Source organism: Aulostomus chinensis, chromosome 9 (assembly GCF_037954235.1).
Source record: "Aulostomus chinensis isolate RoL2024-O1b breed Wild chromosome 9, RoL_Achi_v1.0, whole genome shotgun sequence".
NCBI lineage: Eukaryota > Metazoa > Chordata > Actinopteri > Syngnathiformes > Aulostomidae > Aulostomus > Aulostomus chinensis.
Window position 1 is genome coordinate 18,068,552 of NC_141328.1, and position 16,745 is coordinate 18,085,296.

A 16,745-nucleotide genomic window follows, 5' to 3' on the forward strand; every position below is an offset into this window, starting at 1 on the left:
ACACCCAGAAATAATTAAAATCAGAAATTGCAGTTTAAATGAGTTTAAATTGCACATTTTTGCGCTTAACAGTGCAAATGTTAAAAATGTAGTGTCCACTGTGTATTACAGACTTTTCACTTTTCAACCCACCCACCCATACCGTGACAAAGAAAAGGTTGACCAGCACTATTATAAAGCATTAATGAATATATACTGCTTGTTAATGCAAAACAGGGGGTTAGAAATATATACGACATGAATGCATTTGTTCAAAACATATCAAGTCAGCATCTTGCAAGCTAATTACAACACAATAAAAAAGAGAACAGAAATTTATAGGAGATCACGCTGGGTTCTATTGCCTTATATGGTTCCCTCTGGTCGTCTATAACCGCCGGCAGGAAAACACTCTATTTCCAATCATCTGTCTTTGTGCAGCTTAGATTTTTAGTGTTGTTGTTTAGGAAGTTAGAGCACGTTGCTGGTGCAATCCAAGGATTAATTATGTCCGTGACATACTATATAGCCCGCAGCCGAAGATTTGATTCTGTTTGAGTGTACCCTTGGTGCACATAAGACGCCTTCACCAGATGTTGGTAACCTCATTCCCAGACAATATTGCTGGCAGTGAGCAAGAGCAGGGACACGATACTGTACATTACCAAATCTACTACGTGGCCGCTGCGTTTTGCAGGTGAAGTGTACCATTGCATATTCAGAAAATGCTCTTTATCTCATTCATTATGTAGCAGTTATGTTTGTGTTGCAGCACTCGAGCAAGAATTTGATCACAGAATGGAAATGGAGTAAAATGATGAATGGTGCATGCCCTCATCTGTCAGTTATTTTAAAAATGTGATTACATCATTGAAGCACAGGTGTTCTTTAACCAGGTGAATTCTTTTCTAAAGGTGTGTTAATGTGATGTGTGTGTGAGTGTTCAAGGGAAAAATACACTATCCACTGCAGCAGACGGGAAGCATAAGAGATGGGGGTAGTACAAACATCGTCGTCTGTGGTTGTTTATGTGAACCGATTGGTTTGTGTGTGTGTGTGGGTACGTGTGTGTGTGTGCGAGGCTGCTTGGGAAGCCTGCGTGTGTCTGTGTCTTATTACATTTTGCACTCGAGTGTGTGAAGAGAAAGGATGCTGTCATGTGAGGGCGAATAATACAAGGTCATCAGAAAAACATTTCGCGGGAGAAAGGGACGAGGGGAGGGCAGTGCAGGCGATGGATAGATGGAGGAGGTGGAGAGAGAAAAGAGAGAGCAGGAGCGAGGGATGCTGAGGGAGAAAGACAGTATATTCATAGAAGCAGCGGTATTTATAGCCACCCAGAGGAGAGGAGAGAGTGGAGGCGTGGCTTGGGTTGTGGCTTCCGAGCTGCTTCACGAGGCAGAGAGGGAGGGAAGGGGAGGAGAGAGGCATCTCTTGTGTGTGTGTGTGTGTGTGTGTGTGTGTGTGTGAGAGAGAGAGAGAGAGAGAGAGGGGAGGCTATTTGGCAGGAGAGGGAAGAAAGAAAGAAGAGAGGGAGGGCTGTTTTTGAGTTTGTGCCTGAGAAATGAGAGAGAGAGAGAGATGGAGGGAGGGAGAAGGGCACTGAGCTGAGAGAAATCTGTCAGATTCAAACACACTGCTCTCTCTCTTTCTGTGTGTGTGTGTGTGTGTTTGTGTGTATGTGTGTGCATGTGTGTGCGCGTGTGATAAAGAGAACGAGGGATGAGAAGAGAGGACGGGAGCTAAGAAACAGATAGAAAGAGACAGCAGAGGACCACAAAGTGAGGTATGTACAGCTGTCATGCTTCTGTTGCTCATGAATCCACGAACAACCTGTGTATGTATTTACAGTTTGTGTGTGTGTGCATGCGTGTGTACATGCGTGACTAAAGTGTGTTTATATATAGTTTTAAAAGCAACCCTTTACACTCTGGGGGTGTGTAAGTGACAAATGCATGTAGGGTACTCACTGTTAAGGGTATCAATTATGTAATATGTGTGCACCATTTTAGTGTTGATGCTGCACGTGTGTTTATGTGCTCATGTGATTATGCTTAGGTGTCTATGTGGCCATTGTGTGCAGCACTGCTCCAGTGTCTTGGTCATATGGGGTGATTAACAACCATTGTAAATATAACTCAACACTCCTGTGCTGTCAGAGCAGTCGAACCTTAAATCCCCCCCCCCCCCGCGCTTATCACCTACACTCAGCTGAATCACATTCTCTTATTATAAGATAAAAATAAAAAAAATAAACATGTAGGATTCCCTTTGTGCTGTTGCTTTGCAGAGCTACAACAAAGATTGGGATGATGGTAATGGAATGGAGCAGCCTGTGATACAATTATAGCATCAAATGCTCTAAAAAAAAAAAAAAAAAGTGCACATGCTGATGAAATATCTCATTTTATGTTGGAGTTTCGTCACACATAAAGGAGATGCAGAATCAGATTTGCTACTTTAGCAGGGTTTGAAATACACATACAATACCCACTTTATTCTGCTATTTAAAGCCATACTTCAACCAAAACTTGTTTTTTTTTTCTCTTTTGGTATTCAAATACACAAATAGGTGTTTTGAGCTCACAAAGACATTTTTTTCTCCTTCCGTTATCAGTAATTTGTGACTACACGATGCAGAAAGAGCCAGTCACGTTAATTTAGTTTGAAGCTCATGTCAACTGATTGCTAACACCAGCTACAGCAACAAAAAAACACAAGAATGACAATTTAATAAACTCTAAAGGGCATTTTCCAGTTCAATCAATGATCCGCATGCTCAGCAATGCTAATTGAGCTAATAACTATAGTTTGGCGCGCCTGTGAACAAACACAGACGAGCACACAATAGCTTGTTTGTTTTTATCTTAAATCCAAGTGTTTGTGGATTACTGGGCATACGGTGGGGTGAAGAAGTCATGAGTTACGCTGGACAATGCACCTGAGTGTTCATGCGTTTACATACTTTGTCAATTTTGTTGTTGTTTGTTTTTTTTTGCTCCGGCTGTTAGCCATCAATCCTCATTATCTTACAGCTAAATATCGTGCCACTATTCACCCGAATTTGAAGTAATATTAGCAATGATTTTGATGAAATGCTAATACTTCTAATTAGCCCTGTCAAAGAGAAATATTTGGCAGAGAGGTCCTGCTCTCTGCAGGGCACGAGGAATGGATGTGGCCAGCCTCTCGCCCCTCACAGTGCCCAACTGTCTGTATCTGTTTTCATTTCACTTTTTCACTTCACATTGCCCTCAGCCAGAGCCTACAAGTATGCCTTCAACAAACATTAATCCTGTAAATGATCCTCCACATAAAACTCAACCAGTGGCAGCCCCCCCCCCCCCCCCCCCCCCAAAAACATGTAGATAGCAGTGGAAATTTTTTTGTGGCCTTTGGTTTGAAGTTGCAAATTTACACTCAGTTGCAATGAGTGCCAGAATCTAAAAGGCAATTTATAACGAAAGCCTATTGGCTGTGTGTGCACGTGTGTGTTGAGAGGGGTGTCTGTGATCAACTGAAAACTTAGAAGGTACAGTGACAGATGGTGCATGGGTACAAACCTGTGGTAGCATACTATGAAATGGTTTCCTGTTCAGTGCGGCAGCAAGCCTCCTGAAAGTGTAGGCGGTCTGTCAAGAACAAACTTTGCCTGTGTTTAGATGAATTTGCACCCCCCCCCTTTTGCATAGCTAATCTGGTATCTTCCTAAATCTTATGACACGTTCAAATTGAAAGCGGGGTCTGGAGCCAGTGTGACGGAGCTCTACCTGTTGTAGTGCGGCCCTGTTTCCTGGATGCTCTCAGCTATGCATTGGAGTTTACATCAGGAAGGGAAGAGCTGACGTGTCAGTTAGCTTCCAGTGGCTCAGAGGAGATCAGCTTCAGTGTTCTGCTGAAAGAAGGTTTGTGGGAAATTACTGGCTCAGATTTGATTGGCCCTGTAGATTTTATCCTTGAGAAGCTGTTCAGTATTTTTGGAAGTATACTTGTTTGTCCAGATTGATACCATATGTATGTCTATGAACTGACTTTGATGGTAGATTATAGCAGGTGGTTAGCTTAGCTTCATCCAAAGACTAAAGTCTAGCTAACTATCGTTCCATTTTAAAGCAATATATACCTTTCAGGTACTGACAATGAGGTGTCTTGACCTCACAAAGAGGTTTTTTCCATCTTGTTTCACATCGTTGTGACTTAAGATTGCAAAAGCGCAAGCAATGTAGATTTAGCTTGAAGCAAACGGAACCCCACGGCTACCAACTACAAACAACAGGATAACTGTCCAAAAATGTCCCTTTACAAACTCCGAAGGGCATCGTCTGGTATAATCCACATCTTCTTTATCCAGCCATATACTCAGTAATCCACAGACACTCTGATTTTGACCTTAAAACAATTTGTTTCCACGCTACTTACAACAATATGTGTGAATAAGTTGCTTCAACTGAATGCGCCAGCTGGTCTTGCTAAGTACTACTAAGAACAAGCAATTGGAATAGTTTGTTCTGAGCTAAAATCAGTGTTTATGGATTACTTAGCACATGGCTAGAGCAAGAAGATATGGATGACACCCCAAGATGGGTCTGAGAGTTTCTATGAACAGACATTTTTGGACAGTTTTGCAGTCGTTTATCATTGATAGCCATTTGGCACGATTGGCTTCAAGTTCAATATACGTAGTTGGCTCTTTCTGCATTCTGTAGTCAAAAAGAAGCACTGATTAACAAAATCTGCCAAGAAGTACTAGTTTATTTAACTGGTTCTAAAGCTATTTCTGTGTTTGCTGAAGTTTATGTTGTAATTTGTGTGGGCTTCACCCTGTTAGGGTGGCCCAAATGTCAATGCTCATGTGACTGACAGAAAGTTTACTCCTACTCTCACTGCGGGCCCAATCTCAGTCATAGCAGGTTTATGAATTAGGGGTATTTTTCCTCAGAGATTGAAAGAGCTGATTCTCCCCATCTTCTTCATTGTTGAATCTGTGCTCAGCTTTCATCTTCATTCAAATGCTTGAGTGTGATGCCACCATGGCTTCTATGGGGCTCAGTGATGTGCGTCAACACAAGATGCAGTGGCTCAGTATGGAATGCACGTTTGTGGTTGTGTTACCAGATGTGGTGGTGTAGACTCCACCCTTTCTCCCCCTTTATCCCTCTAGTGCCATGATGCCCAAAATGGGGTATTTGTACCACCAGGGGTGTGCAGTTTTATAGGGGTATTAGTGGTATCCTCTCAAACTACTCCGCATCTTGTGAAAATCGTAGCTAAGACCCGCTCTTCTGATTGGTTCACACTCCATATGCCTAAGTGCTAGAAATCAGAGGCAGAGTAGGGCCACAAGCAGGTTTTCTGGGATGTGCTCCCAAAATGTTCAGTTTCGCTAGAAATAAAAAAGGCCTTCAGCACCTAATTTGTTGCCTAAATAGCTCAAATATGGATGAATTGTTGCAAAAATCTTGCCCTGCGATCATGGAAGCAACAGTAGATGCAGTACAATATCTGAAGAGAGAGTCCCAACTGTCAAAACCATCTCTACTGGGGCTGTCATCGCCGTTATTAGCAGTGCTAGCCTAGCCAGTTGTAGTGCTAGCACTGCAAAAGTCAACACTGACAGTGCAGATGAAACATGTCGCGTTTTATGAGAGTTGCGCAGGTATAGACGGGTTACACAGCATTAAATCGGAAGTTGTACAAAAAAAAATTAGAAGTACAGTAGCAGCATATAACATGTCCAATACTAGCTGCTACTCAACAACAATTGTAATTAGTGGAAGGTGATTCCTCCACACCTCTCTCCACTTTCCACTGACAGATGGCTGTTCTTCTTATTCTTAAACTCTGTTGCCATGCGTAAAATTGTCTACGTTACTAGCTTCTAGCACCATCATGGAACCCAAACCTGGGCATTTTACGGCCCTTGGGCTAAATCCGGCCCGCGGTATGTCAGTCATAAACACAAATGAACAAGTATTTATGCTGTGCATGCAATACAACTGTGTTCCTTTTATTTTGAAAAGACCAGCATTTTTATTATTTTCGTATGGACCTAGGTATCTGCTTCTGTCTGCCTGTCTGCTAGTCAGCTACCCCCTGGCGCCCTAAAAATGTTGGCTCACGTTATGAAAAGACAAGTTGATTCCGAATGCTGTGTTTTCAACAAGACAGGGACTGCTAAAAATTTCTTTCCAGAAGTCAAAGGTAAAGCCCTGCTCTTAGTTTGTGGTCCACAAGTCGCTGTGTTTAGGGATTACAATCTGAATCACAACTACACCACAGACTGGATTTTTCTCATTGAACAAGTAAACTGAACTGAAAACATCAAAAGCGCTTTTTGCTTTTTGGATGAAGTTGACCATTTGCTTATCTTCAACATACTCTAAATCACCCTTTTCAGTATTTGTGAAGATGAACAAGATAAGAATAAAATGAAACAATGATGTAATGATTGTTTTAGTTTAAAACTGTTTTGTTTGTTTGTTTTTTTTACTTTTATAGGATTATTTTCCTCTTTGACCTACACCACAATTCATAAAATTACATAAATATTTACAGCATATTCTTGTGCTTCTGATTACCAGTAGCAGCTACTGCTTTTTTACAACGGGAGAAAATTGATATTGAGCAGAATTAAATTCAAATTATTGTTGGTTTGGCTCTGAACACAGTTCCGATTTTTCACGTGGCCCCCTGTAGAAATGAATTGGCCAGCCCTGATGTAGCCTATTTTGTTCGGTCAAGACCAGCTGATGGAAACATACCTAATGTGTATTTTCTTTTCTTTTTTATGCATCATATCTACAGTTCTACTCAATCTACAATCTACTCAAAATGTAATTGAAATACTATTAATTGTTCCAACCCTCACCGATGGTCGTGAGCTTTGGGTAATGACCGAAAGAACAAGATTGCGAATACAAGCGACGAAATGAGTTTCCTCCAGGGTGGCTGGGCTCTCCCTGAGAGACAGGGTGAGAAGCTCAGTCATTCAGGAGGGACCCAGAGTAGAGCCGCTGCTCCTCCATGTCGAGAGGAGCCAGTTGAGGTGGTTCGGGCATCTGGTGAGGACGCCTCCTGGACGCGTTCCTTGGGAGGTCTTCCAGGCATGTCCAAACGGGAGGAGGCCTCAGGGCTGACCCAGGACACGCTGGAGGGATGATATCTCTCGGCTGGCCTGGGAACGCCCCGGGATTCCCCCGGAAGAGCTGGTGGACATGGCTGGGGAGAGGGCAGTCTGGGCTGCCCCCGCGACCCAGACCCAGATAAGCGGAGGGCAGGAAGTCTGTGAGTGCTGGATCCAATTGCAATCACCTCAGAGGACTGGACCTTATTAATAGAAACTGAAGTTAAAGCATAGAACCTACGTTAAGTCTACAGACATGATTCTCAGCATGAACTCAGAAAAAAGTGAATTAGCACCTTTAAATTTAGACTGTTAATAAGCGGAGTCTGTCATAGCCAGACACAGAACATTCAACCAAATAAATATTGCACATTTTTTAATTTAATCACCTCCTGAAAAACATTATAATGAAGTCAGTAACACAAAAGGTGCTGTAAGCTGTAAATTGGCAGCGCAGGTCCAATCTGTCATTGAACACTTGGACTGATTCCACTCCATTGCAACGCTGTACCTTTTTCCACAAAGTAACATGTACATACAGTATGAATCATTTTCTAATGCTTTTATTTCGACTGCTCATTTGACTAAGTATTCAGAATAAATCTGAATAGAATTTTACAATAGTGTCTGTTCTGCTTTAACCAACCATTGATTGTCTGCTTGCTCATGCAGCTTAAATTGCTTCGAGCCATCGTCCCTCAATCATATCTGCATGTAAGAGCCTCTCTAATCAGTCCGTCAAACGGACGAGCGTCACACCTGACGCCACCTGACTCACAGCGGCCAGCGCGCTGCTGTGGCTCATCTCTCTACACAAATGAGTAGAAGATCACGTTTGACACGCTCGTGAATTCTTGTAACGTTTGGGTGCGTATCTATGATGTTGCGTTGATAAAGATAAATTGTGCCTGTTGGGACTGTTCTGTAGAAGCACACAAAATAACTTTACCGGAAGTCAGATCATTTGACTGAGGGTCACATTGACATCTCTGAGCGTGTGTGTGTGTGTGTGTGTGTGTATATATACATTAAATTTAATTTTGCTATGGCCTATTTTTTTGCCTGAACTTGGGCGCCACCATATTGTGTTATTTTGTCATTTAAATTCCGTTTCAGAGCGGAACTACCGTTGTTTACTAGCATCATCCTTTACTCAGCAGCTTTCTCCGTAAAAGAATTCAGTAAATGGTGGAGGAGGAAATAGTTTTTATATCCGGAGCCTCTTGAGCGTCGTCCTCAATTTATGTCACTCTGGTTGATTGGGTAGATCGTTGTTTACAGCTAACATTATGAAGCAACCAGCGGCAGATCGTTGATGTGTAGCTAACCAGCTAGCTAGGTACATACAACTTGCACCCCCTTTCCCAATGAGGAGGAGCACTCCACTGATCCCTGGTTGCTCAGCAACACCCGCGCCAAATGGTTAGCGCTTTTTGACTAGCGAGGACTCGAATCTGCCTTCAAAAAAAAAGAACTCTCCCTCTCTGTATAACAGCACGCATCCAACCTTTCAACTATGTAAACACTTGAGTACTTCCATAATTTTTCATAGCTGTTCTATCAACTTCTATACATTGGTAATATGGTGAATAGGAGACATTGCAGCTATTGGAAACTTGATCATGGAAAATATAATCACTCCATTTAATTTGTGTCCACAAATACCTTGTGACCTCAGAATAACTACTGTGAGGGAACAAACTACATCTTGTGGCTCCAAATTAACAACAATTTCAGAAATCAGTTAATATCCGATGGCCTCAATATGATTAAATGGAGAAAACAAGCTCTCTACCCCAGGGTTGCACACACATCTGTGAGAGGAGTGATAGAAGATAAGCTTCTATTTAGTAATAAGATGTATGTGACACCACAGTGTGATTAGCTTTTAACAATTTCAGGAAATCCCCACTCAGAATTGACCATGACCTCAAACACAATATCCCACTTGTATCCTGCGTTACATCTGACAAGTTCTTCGCATGTTTTTCTACTTCAGATGAAATTAAAAAAAAAAAAAATCCCCTGGATAGGAATACGGATCCATTTAACTGTACCACATGCACTCTCTCATTCAATCTGCTTGATATTCACCACATGACCTCCTTTCAATAACCTTGACTGTTCCTTGATAACCCCCTTTCACCCTCCGTTTTTGCAGCCAAATCCCTCTCAACCCTCTCCTTCTCACTCAGATCATTTACATTCGCTTTGTTCCGTTCAGATTAAGGTCGCACGCTGATGAAGGCCTCCGGAGCCTCCAAGGTCCCAGGGCCCTCACTTCTCATATCACTATTTGTTTGCTGTTCTGCATTTACCTCCTAGTTGAGGATGTAACTGACACCAACAAGGAAATGAAAAAGGAGCTTTAAGAATACTTGAGTCCTGAGCAAGTAGTTATCGCAACGCCGCTATGATCTGCAACATATCAAAGCCTCTCTTCTTTGATCTTCTTGAAAAGAGAATATTTCTAGAGAATGCATTCGCGCGCACACACACACACACACACACACAAACACACACGCACAAACACACACACACACACTACTAAATCAGTGCTGGCTTATAATAAACAACATTGAAGGTTTCGGTTCAGTTTTAACCAAAGCATATATTTACAGGAGGATAGTTGAGGATCAGTGTTTCCAGAGACACTGGTAAACTTTGGTGCTCATTGCAGAGATCGGAAACCATGTTGACACATTGACACAGGATGTGGGTATGTTCTTGCCTTGCGTACCTGCCCAAGTGACAGTCAAAAACGTTGGTACTGACTGATAAACATCCTTGTAAACCACATCCAATTCACTGGAAGCAGGAAAGTACTAAACACATTGCAGTTTATTCATTTTTTTTTTGTGTGTGTATGTGGAGTTTTTTTGAGTATCGTTTTTTTTTTAATTGGGCAGTTTACTTGAGAACATTTTGTGGAAAGTGTCTAACTTCACTAATTTTAAAAAGCACGAGTTTATTTTGTTTATGATTGCTTTTATCTGTCTTTCATAAAGAATGACTGAACCTTGGTTTGGAGTTTATTTTTGGTTCCAAATGTAGGATCCATCACTCCTCATAACGCAACCAGAAATGCCAGAAGTCTACGCATTCTTTTCTCTTGTACAAGTAATGTTACTAAGATAACGACAAGAGGAATTGGCCCTTAAATTTACTAAAAAAATGATACAAGGTTGTCACCCATGTGGATGCTACAACTCCTCTCCTGACTCATGGACGTTCCTCCTTTAACAAGTCACTATGGGAGGTGTCTCCTTTTGGCAAGTGCCGACCAGCGTTTACGTACCTTTCTCCGCTTGTATTTGAGAGTGTCGTCTGCCCCCTTCAAACTCTCTCTGTTTCTCTTGTGTTGTTTTGGTCAGAGTGAAAAACACAGATATCCGTGTTTAAACGTAGAAAGTAAAAGTTAAAAGTTGTGAGGAAAAAATTTCAAATCAAACAAAAGGACGGATACCCACGTTCCGCTCTTCACCTGTCGATGCGCGTACCCTTCATCGCCTCTTTTCACGACTTTCATTCATTTTGCCGCTTGACATTGTAGGCGAGTCACACTGGAGCTCTCCTGCTGTGCTATGAAAGTCTGTTAAATCTTCAAGAATGACAGCTTTTAATCTGGTGATTTTCTGATGAGAAAAAAAAAACCCTCTGTGCTTTAAAATGTAATGAGATGTTAACACGCAAGGTAGAAGACATTTAATCCTATCAAAGAAGCTAAAGATTATGTTATATTGAAAAAATGCAAGCAGCTAACAGTCTTCCATTTAGGGTTTAAAGTGGAATTTAGAAGCTGTGGAGCCGTGACGATCCCTTTTGGTTTCACTTCCATTGTTTTTACAGGTGTGCTCATGATGGTCTAGCTTCATGGGTTTTGCAGTATTTAGCCCTTTGTGCTAAAATGGCTGCTAGATATAACTTTTCTGAAACTAAATTGAACTAATTCATGAGTAAAACTGGTTGGTATGTCCTGTAAATCATAAGATTATCTGATACCCTCCCTTGTGTCTGCATTGACAAATTTGAAAGAACTTTTCTGAATAGGGAACAAATGGAACCAAAGGATTTCCTACTCCAAACCCTGATGACATCACTAAATGAGTGCAGCATGGCAACTGGTCCAGAACGCTGCCGCCCGCATAGTTACAAAAACCCCTGCCATCTGTCACATCACCCCTGTTCTACACAAACTCCACTGGCTCCCCATCAAATTCCGCATTGACTATAAAATCCTCCTCCACACCTTCAAGTCCATCCACAACCTCGCCCCTCCATACCTGTCTGATCTTCTCTACATCAATATCCCAACCCGGTCTCTTAGGTCTGCCTCTTCCCTCAGCCTAACCGTTCCTGCAGCCCGTCTCTCCACCATGGGGGCACGAGCCTTCAGCCGCTCGGCCCCCCACCTCTGGAACTCACTCCCCCCTGACCTCAGAAACTCTGAATCCATACTCTTTTAAATCACACCTCAAAACCCACCTCTTCAGACAGGCCTATGAATCTGTGTAGTTTGCTCTGCTCCAAAATGATTGTTGCTTTTTTCATTTTGCTTGTATGCTTTGCACTGTTTTGCTTTGTTTTGCACCGTTTGCCCTGTTTTTAACCTTGTACGGCGACCTTGAGTGTCCTGAAAGGCGCCTTAAATAAAATGTATTATTATTATTATTATTATTAGCATGCATTCAGAGTGCGCCGATTGCTATTTGCAGCTGATATTAAGCCAGCCATTGCTTAACAATCAAATGAAAACTTGACTTTTACAGTTGTCGGCTCATATCTGCCACAGATGAAGAAGTGGAACGGCTGATGGTTAATAATAAAAAAAAACAAAACACTAGACAACTTGATTTCAATTCACTTTCATCAGCGCCGAATCTGAATCTCTGTTATACTTTTCAGTAAAATAACAGAACGTTTATAATAAATGAGCGGCTCATCCAAACAAGTTGGATCGAACTGCATTTATATATTGTTTTTCCAACAATTCAAAAAGTGTTGGTGTAGGTATCAGGAGTCACTGGGAGTTCAGTGTCTTGCTCAAGGTAAACCTCTGGAATAGCTGGTGATGGAACCAGCAACCTTTGAATCCCTGTCCTTCTACCTCCAGAGCCACCGTGGTTGTCGAGAAAAGCAAAGGATAAACACATAGAGATTTCTTTCACCTGAGTGAGGCGACAATAGTTCCCTACGCTGCTTTTCTTTTTCCGTGACACACACTAAAATGTGCAAAGTGGAAAAATTGTCAACCCGCTGGGCTCACGTTCCAGTCTCTCAGACTGTTCTATCCATCGATCTTCAGGTATTCTAGTACTGGATTCTTGATCCTAACAAATATTTATATACTTTATTAGGATAGCACTTTCATACAAACATTGCGGCTAAAAGTGCTTGACAACAAATAGAGAACATTAAAAACAAGTTAAAAGAATATTAAGAAATTGAGAAAATTGATATTCATTTCATGAGATGGAAACGAATACCCCATTGCAATAAAACATGGAAAAGAATCAAATACACAAAACACATTAAAGAGTGGATTGAAAGAAGCGCCGTAGAGATATATCAGTGTGCAGTCTGACTTTAGAAAGACCAGCTTTTTTTTCAGTCCTGATCAAAAATATCAAAATATGATTGCATTTTTTTTATTTTAACCCTTGAAAAGACATTTTTTTTAGTCATTACGATTGTGACCTTCAGTACAGCGCTGTAAAATGAATTTTATGGTAACTACACAAACACGTACACAACGGTACATTTATTGTAACGTTGTCCTGTGTCCACAAATAATCAGAAAACAGTTCCCAGATCAGTTCCAAGTGAACTGTGAATTTCTTATAGGAATCCTGTGTACTTTCGTGGATAAATATGTGTAGTGGGCGTGTTACCCTCACGGACATCCCCGACCTCTGCCCTTGAGCTATTGAATGTCCTTCATTATTGCTGTTACTCATCACTTTTTCCCCTCCCCCCACTTGCTTCACTCCTCCTCTGACACCTCCCCATCACTCTGCCCTCTCACTGTCCATTCTGCGCTGTGCCCCCATCACACTGTCCCTCCTATTAAAGTCTCTCTTCCACGGTGTCACTGTCCCTTTCTGTCTTGTCGCCGTGGCCTCATTTGTCCTCATCTTCCAACTCTTTTCTCATTCTGCGGGCGATAAATCTCCCTCTCCTGCTCCATGCTGTCCTCGCTCATCTCTCCATCTCGTCTCCCTCTCTCCCCACTTAACATGATCCTCTCATCTTTCTGTCTGCTGCTCAGGCCGTGTCACCTATGGATCAGCGTTCCCGCCAGAGAACCAGGAAATCCATGGACACATCGACCTGACTGAGCCCAGTCGATCCACACCCGATGCGTTGCGTGCAGCTGTAGATCAGCGAGGCCAAGGGGTCGGGGCGAAAGGTCATTGACTGCAGAAGCTGAGCAGGCAGTGAGGTCAAAAGGTTAGAGGACAGGAGACTACGAGGCCAAGAGGAGAGTCGGGGTTCGGGAAGGAGAGTCTCAGTGACAGACGAGGCACAGGGGAGGCCAAAGATGATGACATCACATGGAAAACTGAGGAGGGAGAAGGGGAGTCTGGCCGAGTACGAATCACAGATGAAAGGTATGTTTGTATGTGTGTGTGTGTGTGTGTGTGTGTGTGTGTATCATGCTGTGCTGTGTTTTGGAGGGTGCATACCATAGCTGGCTGGCTTTGTACTGTACTACAAGGGTGTATTTATAGCCAGTATTGGTGATGCTGTCTCCTCATATCCAGTCAGCCCTGGGCTGTGTACTCACACGGAGACAGAGGAAAAGAGGGAAGAAGGGAAGGGGGGAGCCGGGTAAAGCCTGAGAGAGGTGAAACTAGAATGATGTCTTCATTAGCCTTTTCAAACCAGCGTTGGGACGCGCTGCTATCTGTTTAACCGCGGTTTATCTTGTGTATGTAAAATATATAATGATGTTTTCGAGGCTTATAAAATAGCTATTTGTCAAATGACTGCAAAATACCATCAGTCACCCTCCAAATTATTCACTGCAGGAACCTACGGAATTTTACTACAATGGGTTTGTTTGGGGAGAGAAATTAGTAATATTAACTTTTAATCACTGAACAAATCAGGATTGTGATTAAATGGATATAAATTGTGATGACAGGGATCTTTAATGCAATATTACCTTCTTTTTTTTTTTTACTATTTCAGACCAACATGTTCTGTCTTTGTTGTATGTTTTCAGGGCTTCCCCTTGTTCTAAATAAATGATATCCTAGCATTCAAGCATCCCATAATGTCTATCATATAAAAGACTTTTCCTTTTTGCTAATACTCTTGTATTTGAACAGTGTAATTAAGCAGAAAACTGTCATTTTGGAGCGTTAGGATCAACCCACATGATTAGACATACCATGACATAGAGACTGACTTGGCATTGTCGAGCTGTATTATATCAACACCGCAAAGTAGATTTCACACTCTTTAAATGCCAGCAACTATGTTTAGTATGAAATCTGAGGAGTTGGATAGATCCCGGCCCCGCCCCTCAAACCACAGGGGGAGGGGCTACACTCCAACTGCGAATGCAAGAAATCTTTGTTTGTCTGTGACTCCTTTATGTCATCAACCATTCGTGACATCAAACTCGATGCATCTGAGATCTGCAGAGAAGGATTTAAGGGTCTGGGGTCCAAAGCCTGATATTATTGATTGCATTTCGGAATTGATCCAGAAACAGATCTTGAACTGATGACATCATATTTCCTTAGCAGGGGTGTGTCCTATTTTAGGGACCGCTCGTGTTTTTGTGATCAATTTTTCAAGGGTTTCTATACAAAAAGCCACGCGTATTTGTGTATTTATGGCTATATATGTATGTATACGTACATGAAATAATAATTGAGTGTTATATAGTAGTATTCAGCATGGAAGTTAATCATGATTAGCAGTTAAGGTGTAGTGGAGAAGGAGTAGGGTTGAATAATTTAAGACTTCTAATTCCCTTTCATACAGGTTAACTTTGCTTTTCAGTTGTCGTTCTTTTTGATTTTATGCTTTTCAAAGGTATAAATAAAGACTCATTTCATTTCACATGCTTCTCACTCACGTCACATCATGTCACTGACGGCAACATAAAGAGGGAAAGAAACCTCCAATGATATCTGTCCATACAGGTCAATAAACAGTGTGTAATGATAACACTGATAATAATAAATTAAAAGAAAGAAATATAAAATAAAGAATACACGAGTATAGCAAATGAAGATCTCATCTAATTCTAACCCAGTCAGTTAAGCCAAACGTAAAACAAACTTTCTCTTGCTGTTAAACGGATCTGCCCCAAAATTTATTGAGCTGTTCGTTAATCATTCTTCACCCCTCTGCCTAATTTGGTGAAAATCAGCATCATAGTTTTGATATAATCCTGCTGAGAGTCACTGGAAAAGCCAGACGGACATAAATGTCCTACTCAATGAGAACATATTGAATTTTATTTATCTTTTTTAAGTGGTAGATTTTGAAATAGGGTAGAGGAGTAGTTCCCCTATTGGGCAAAGAATTTTAGTTGTAAATGAAGAAAAATCCAAACATGGTATTTTAAAATCTCACTGAAATGACCTCTTTCAAACAAAATCAGCATATGATCTGGGGCGTGCGTGTTAGTCTGTGTCTATTTATAGGGTCAGGCTCATGTGATCACCATTCATGTGCTGTCACACATGTTGTGTGTGTGTGTGTGTGTGTGTGTGTGTGTGTGTGTGTGTGTGTGTGTGTGTGTGTGTGTTTGTGCCCTACCCAGGCTTAGAAACTTGTCTTAATTGTCTTCTCTCGCTCTGTCTGTCTCTCTCTCTGACTCTCTCTCTCTCCCTCTGGGTCTCAGACCTGCGGGCTCAGCTGACTGACCAGATCAAGATCTTAGACTCTCAGGTGGAGGTGAAGCAGCAACAGCTCTCAGATCTCTCTGAGTTCCTTCGCCGTAGAGGTGACATTGAAGCTGAATATGCACGTGCCCTGGACAAACTCACAGAGAGGTTCACTCACAAGACTAAGAAGTAAGCGTGATGCTCCTCATTACACACAATATATTATATATATATATATATATGTATATTGGTGGTTGCACAGTGACTCCCATCTCTCTCACCTTCTCTCCTTTTCAGGAAGGAGCAGTGGGGTCAGTCTGTGTGTCAGGTCTGGTCTGTTTTGCTGACTCAGACCCGTCTGGAGAGTCGTGAGCATGCAGCGCTGGGTGACACCTGCTGTAACACACTCACACAGCGTCTGGCACACAGTACAGAGGACACACACCGCCTGCACAAGCGGGTGAGTGGGTGAGGGGTCATGTTAGGACACGCTAGACACATATAAGACTTACACAGACGCATCTGGCTGGAGTCCTGGTGGCTCTCAAATATTGTTCTTCCCCTTGTCGAAGGACGGATCACCAGTTTTATCTGCCATTGGCGAAAGTGGGTAAAAGCTGGAAGAGATTCAACATTTTTTAAGTTGGTGGAAAAACAACAGTCCTGTTGTTCCTACTGTAAAAGATCTCCCTCCAGTGTGTGGAAATGTCTTGACCGAACAACGTTTTCCCTTCTGGTATCACTTCTTCGTGACTCAACAACTCGAAAGAGCCAGTCACATATATTTAGCTTGA

General features: G+C 42.0%; 1 protein-coding gene across 2 annotated transcripts in view; it reads left to right on the plus strand.

Moving 5' to 3' along the window:
* Positions 1 to 1,495: 1,495 nt before the first annotated feature.
* Positions 1,496 to 16,745, plus strand: part of arhgap4b (Rho GTPase activating protein 4b) — a 34,498-nt gene continuing 19,248 nt past the window's right edge. For both annotated transcript variants that reach the window (XM_086214056.1, XM_086214057.1), the window contains exons 1-4: positions 1,496 to 1,765; positions 13,371 to 13,713; positions 15,969 to 16,140; positions 16,249 to 16,411. In XM_086214056.1, coding sequence (XP_086070182.1) covers positions 13,644 to 13,713; positions 15,969 to 16,140; positions 16,249 to 16,411 — 405 coding nt within the window. In that variant the 5' untranslated portion in view covers positions 1,496 to 1,765; positions 13,371 to 13,643. The remainder of the gene's footprint in view (positions 1,766 to 13,370; positions 13,714 to 15,968; positions 16,141 to 16,248; positions 16,412 to 16,745) is intronic.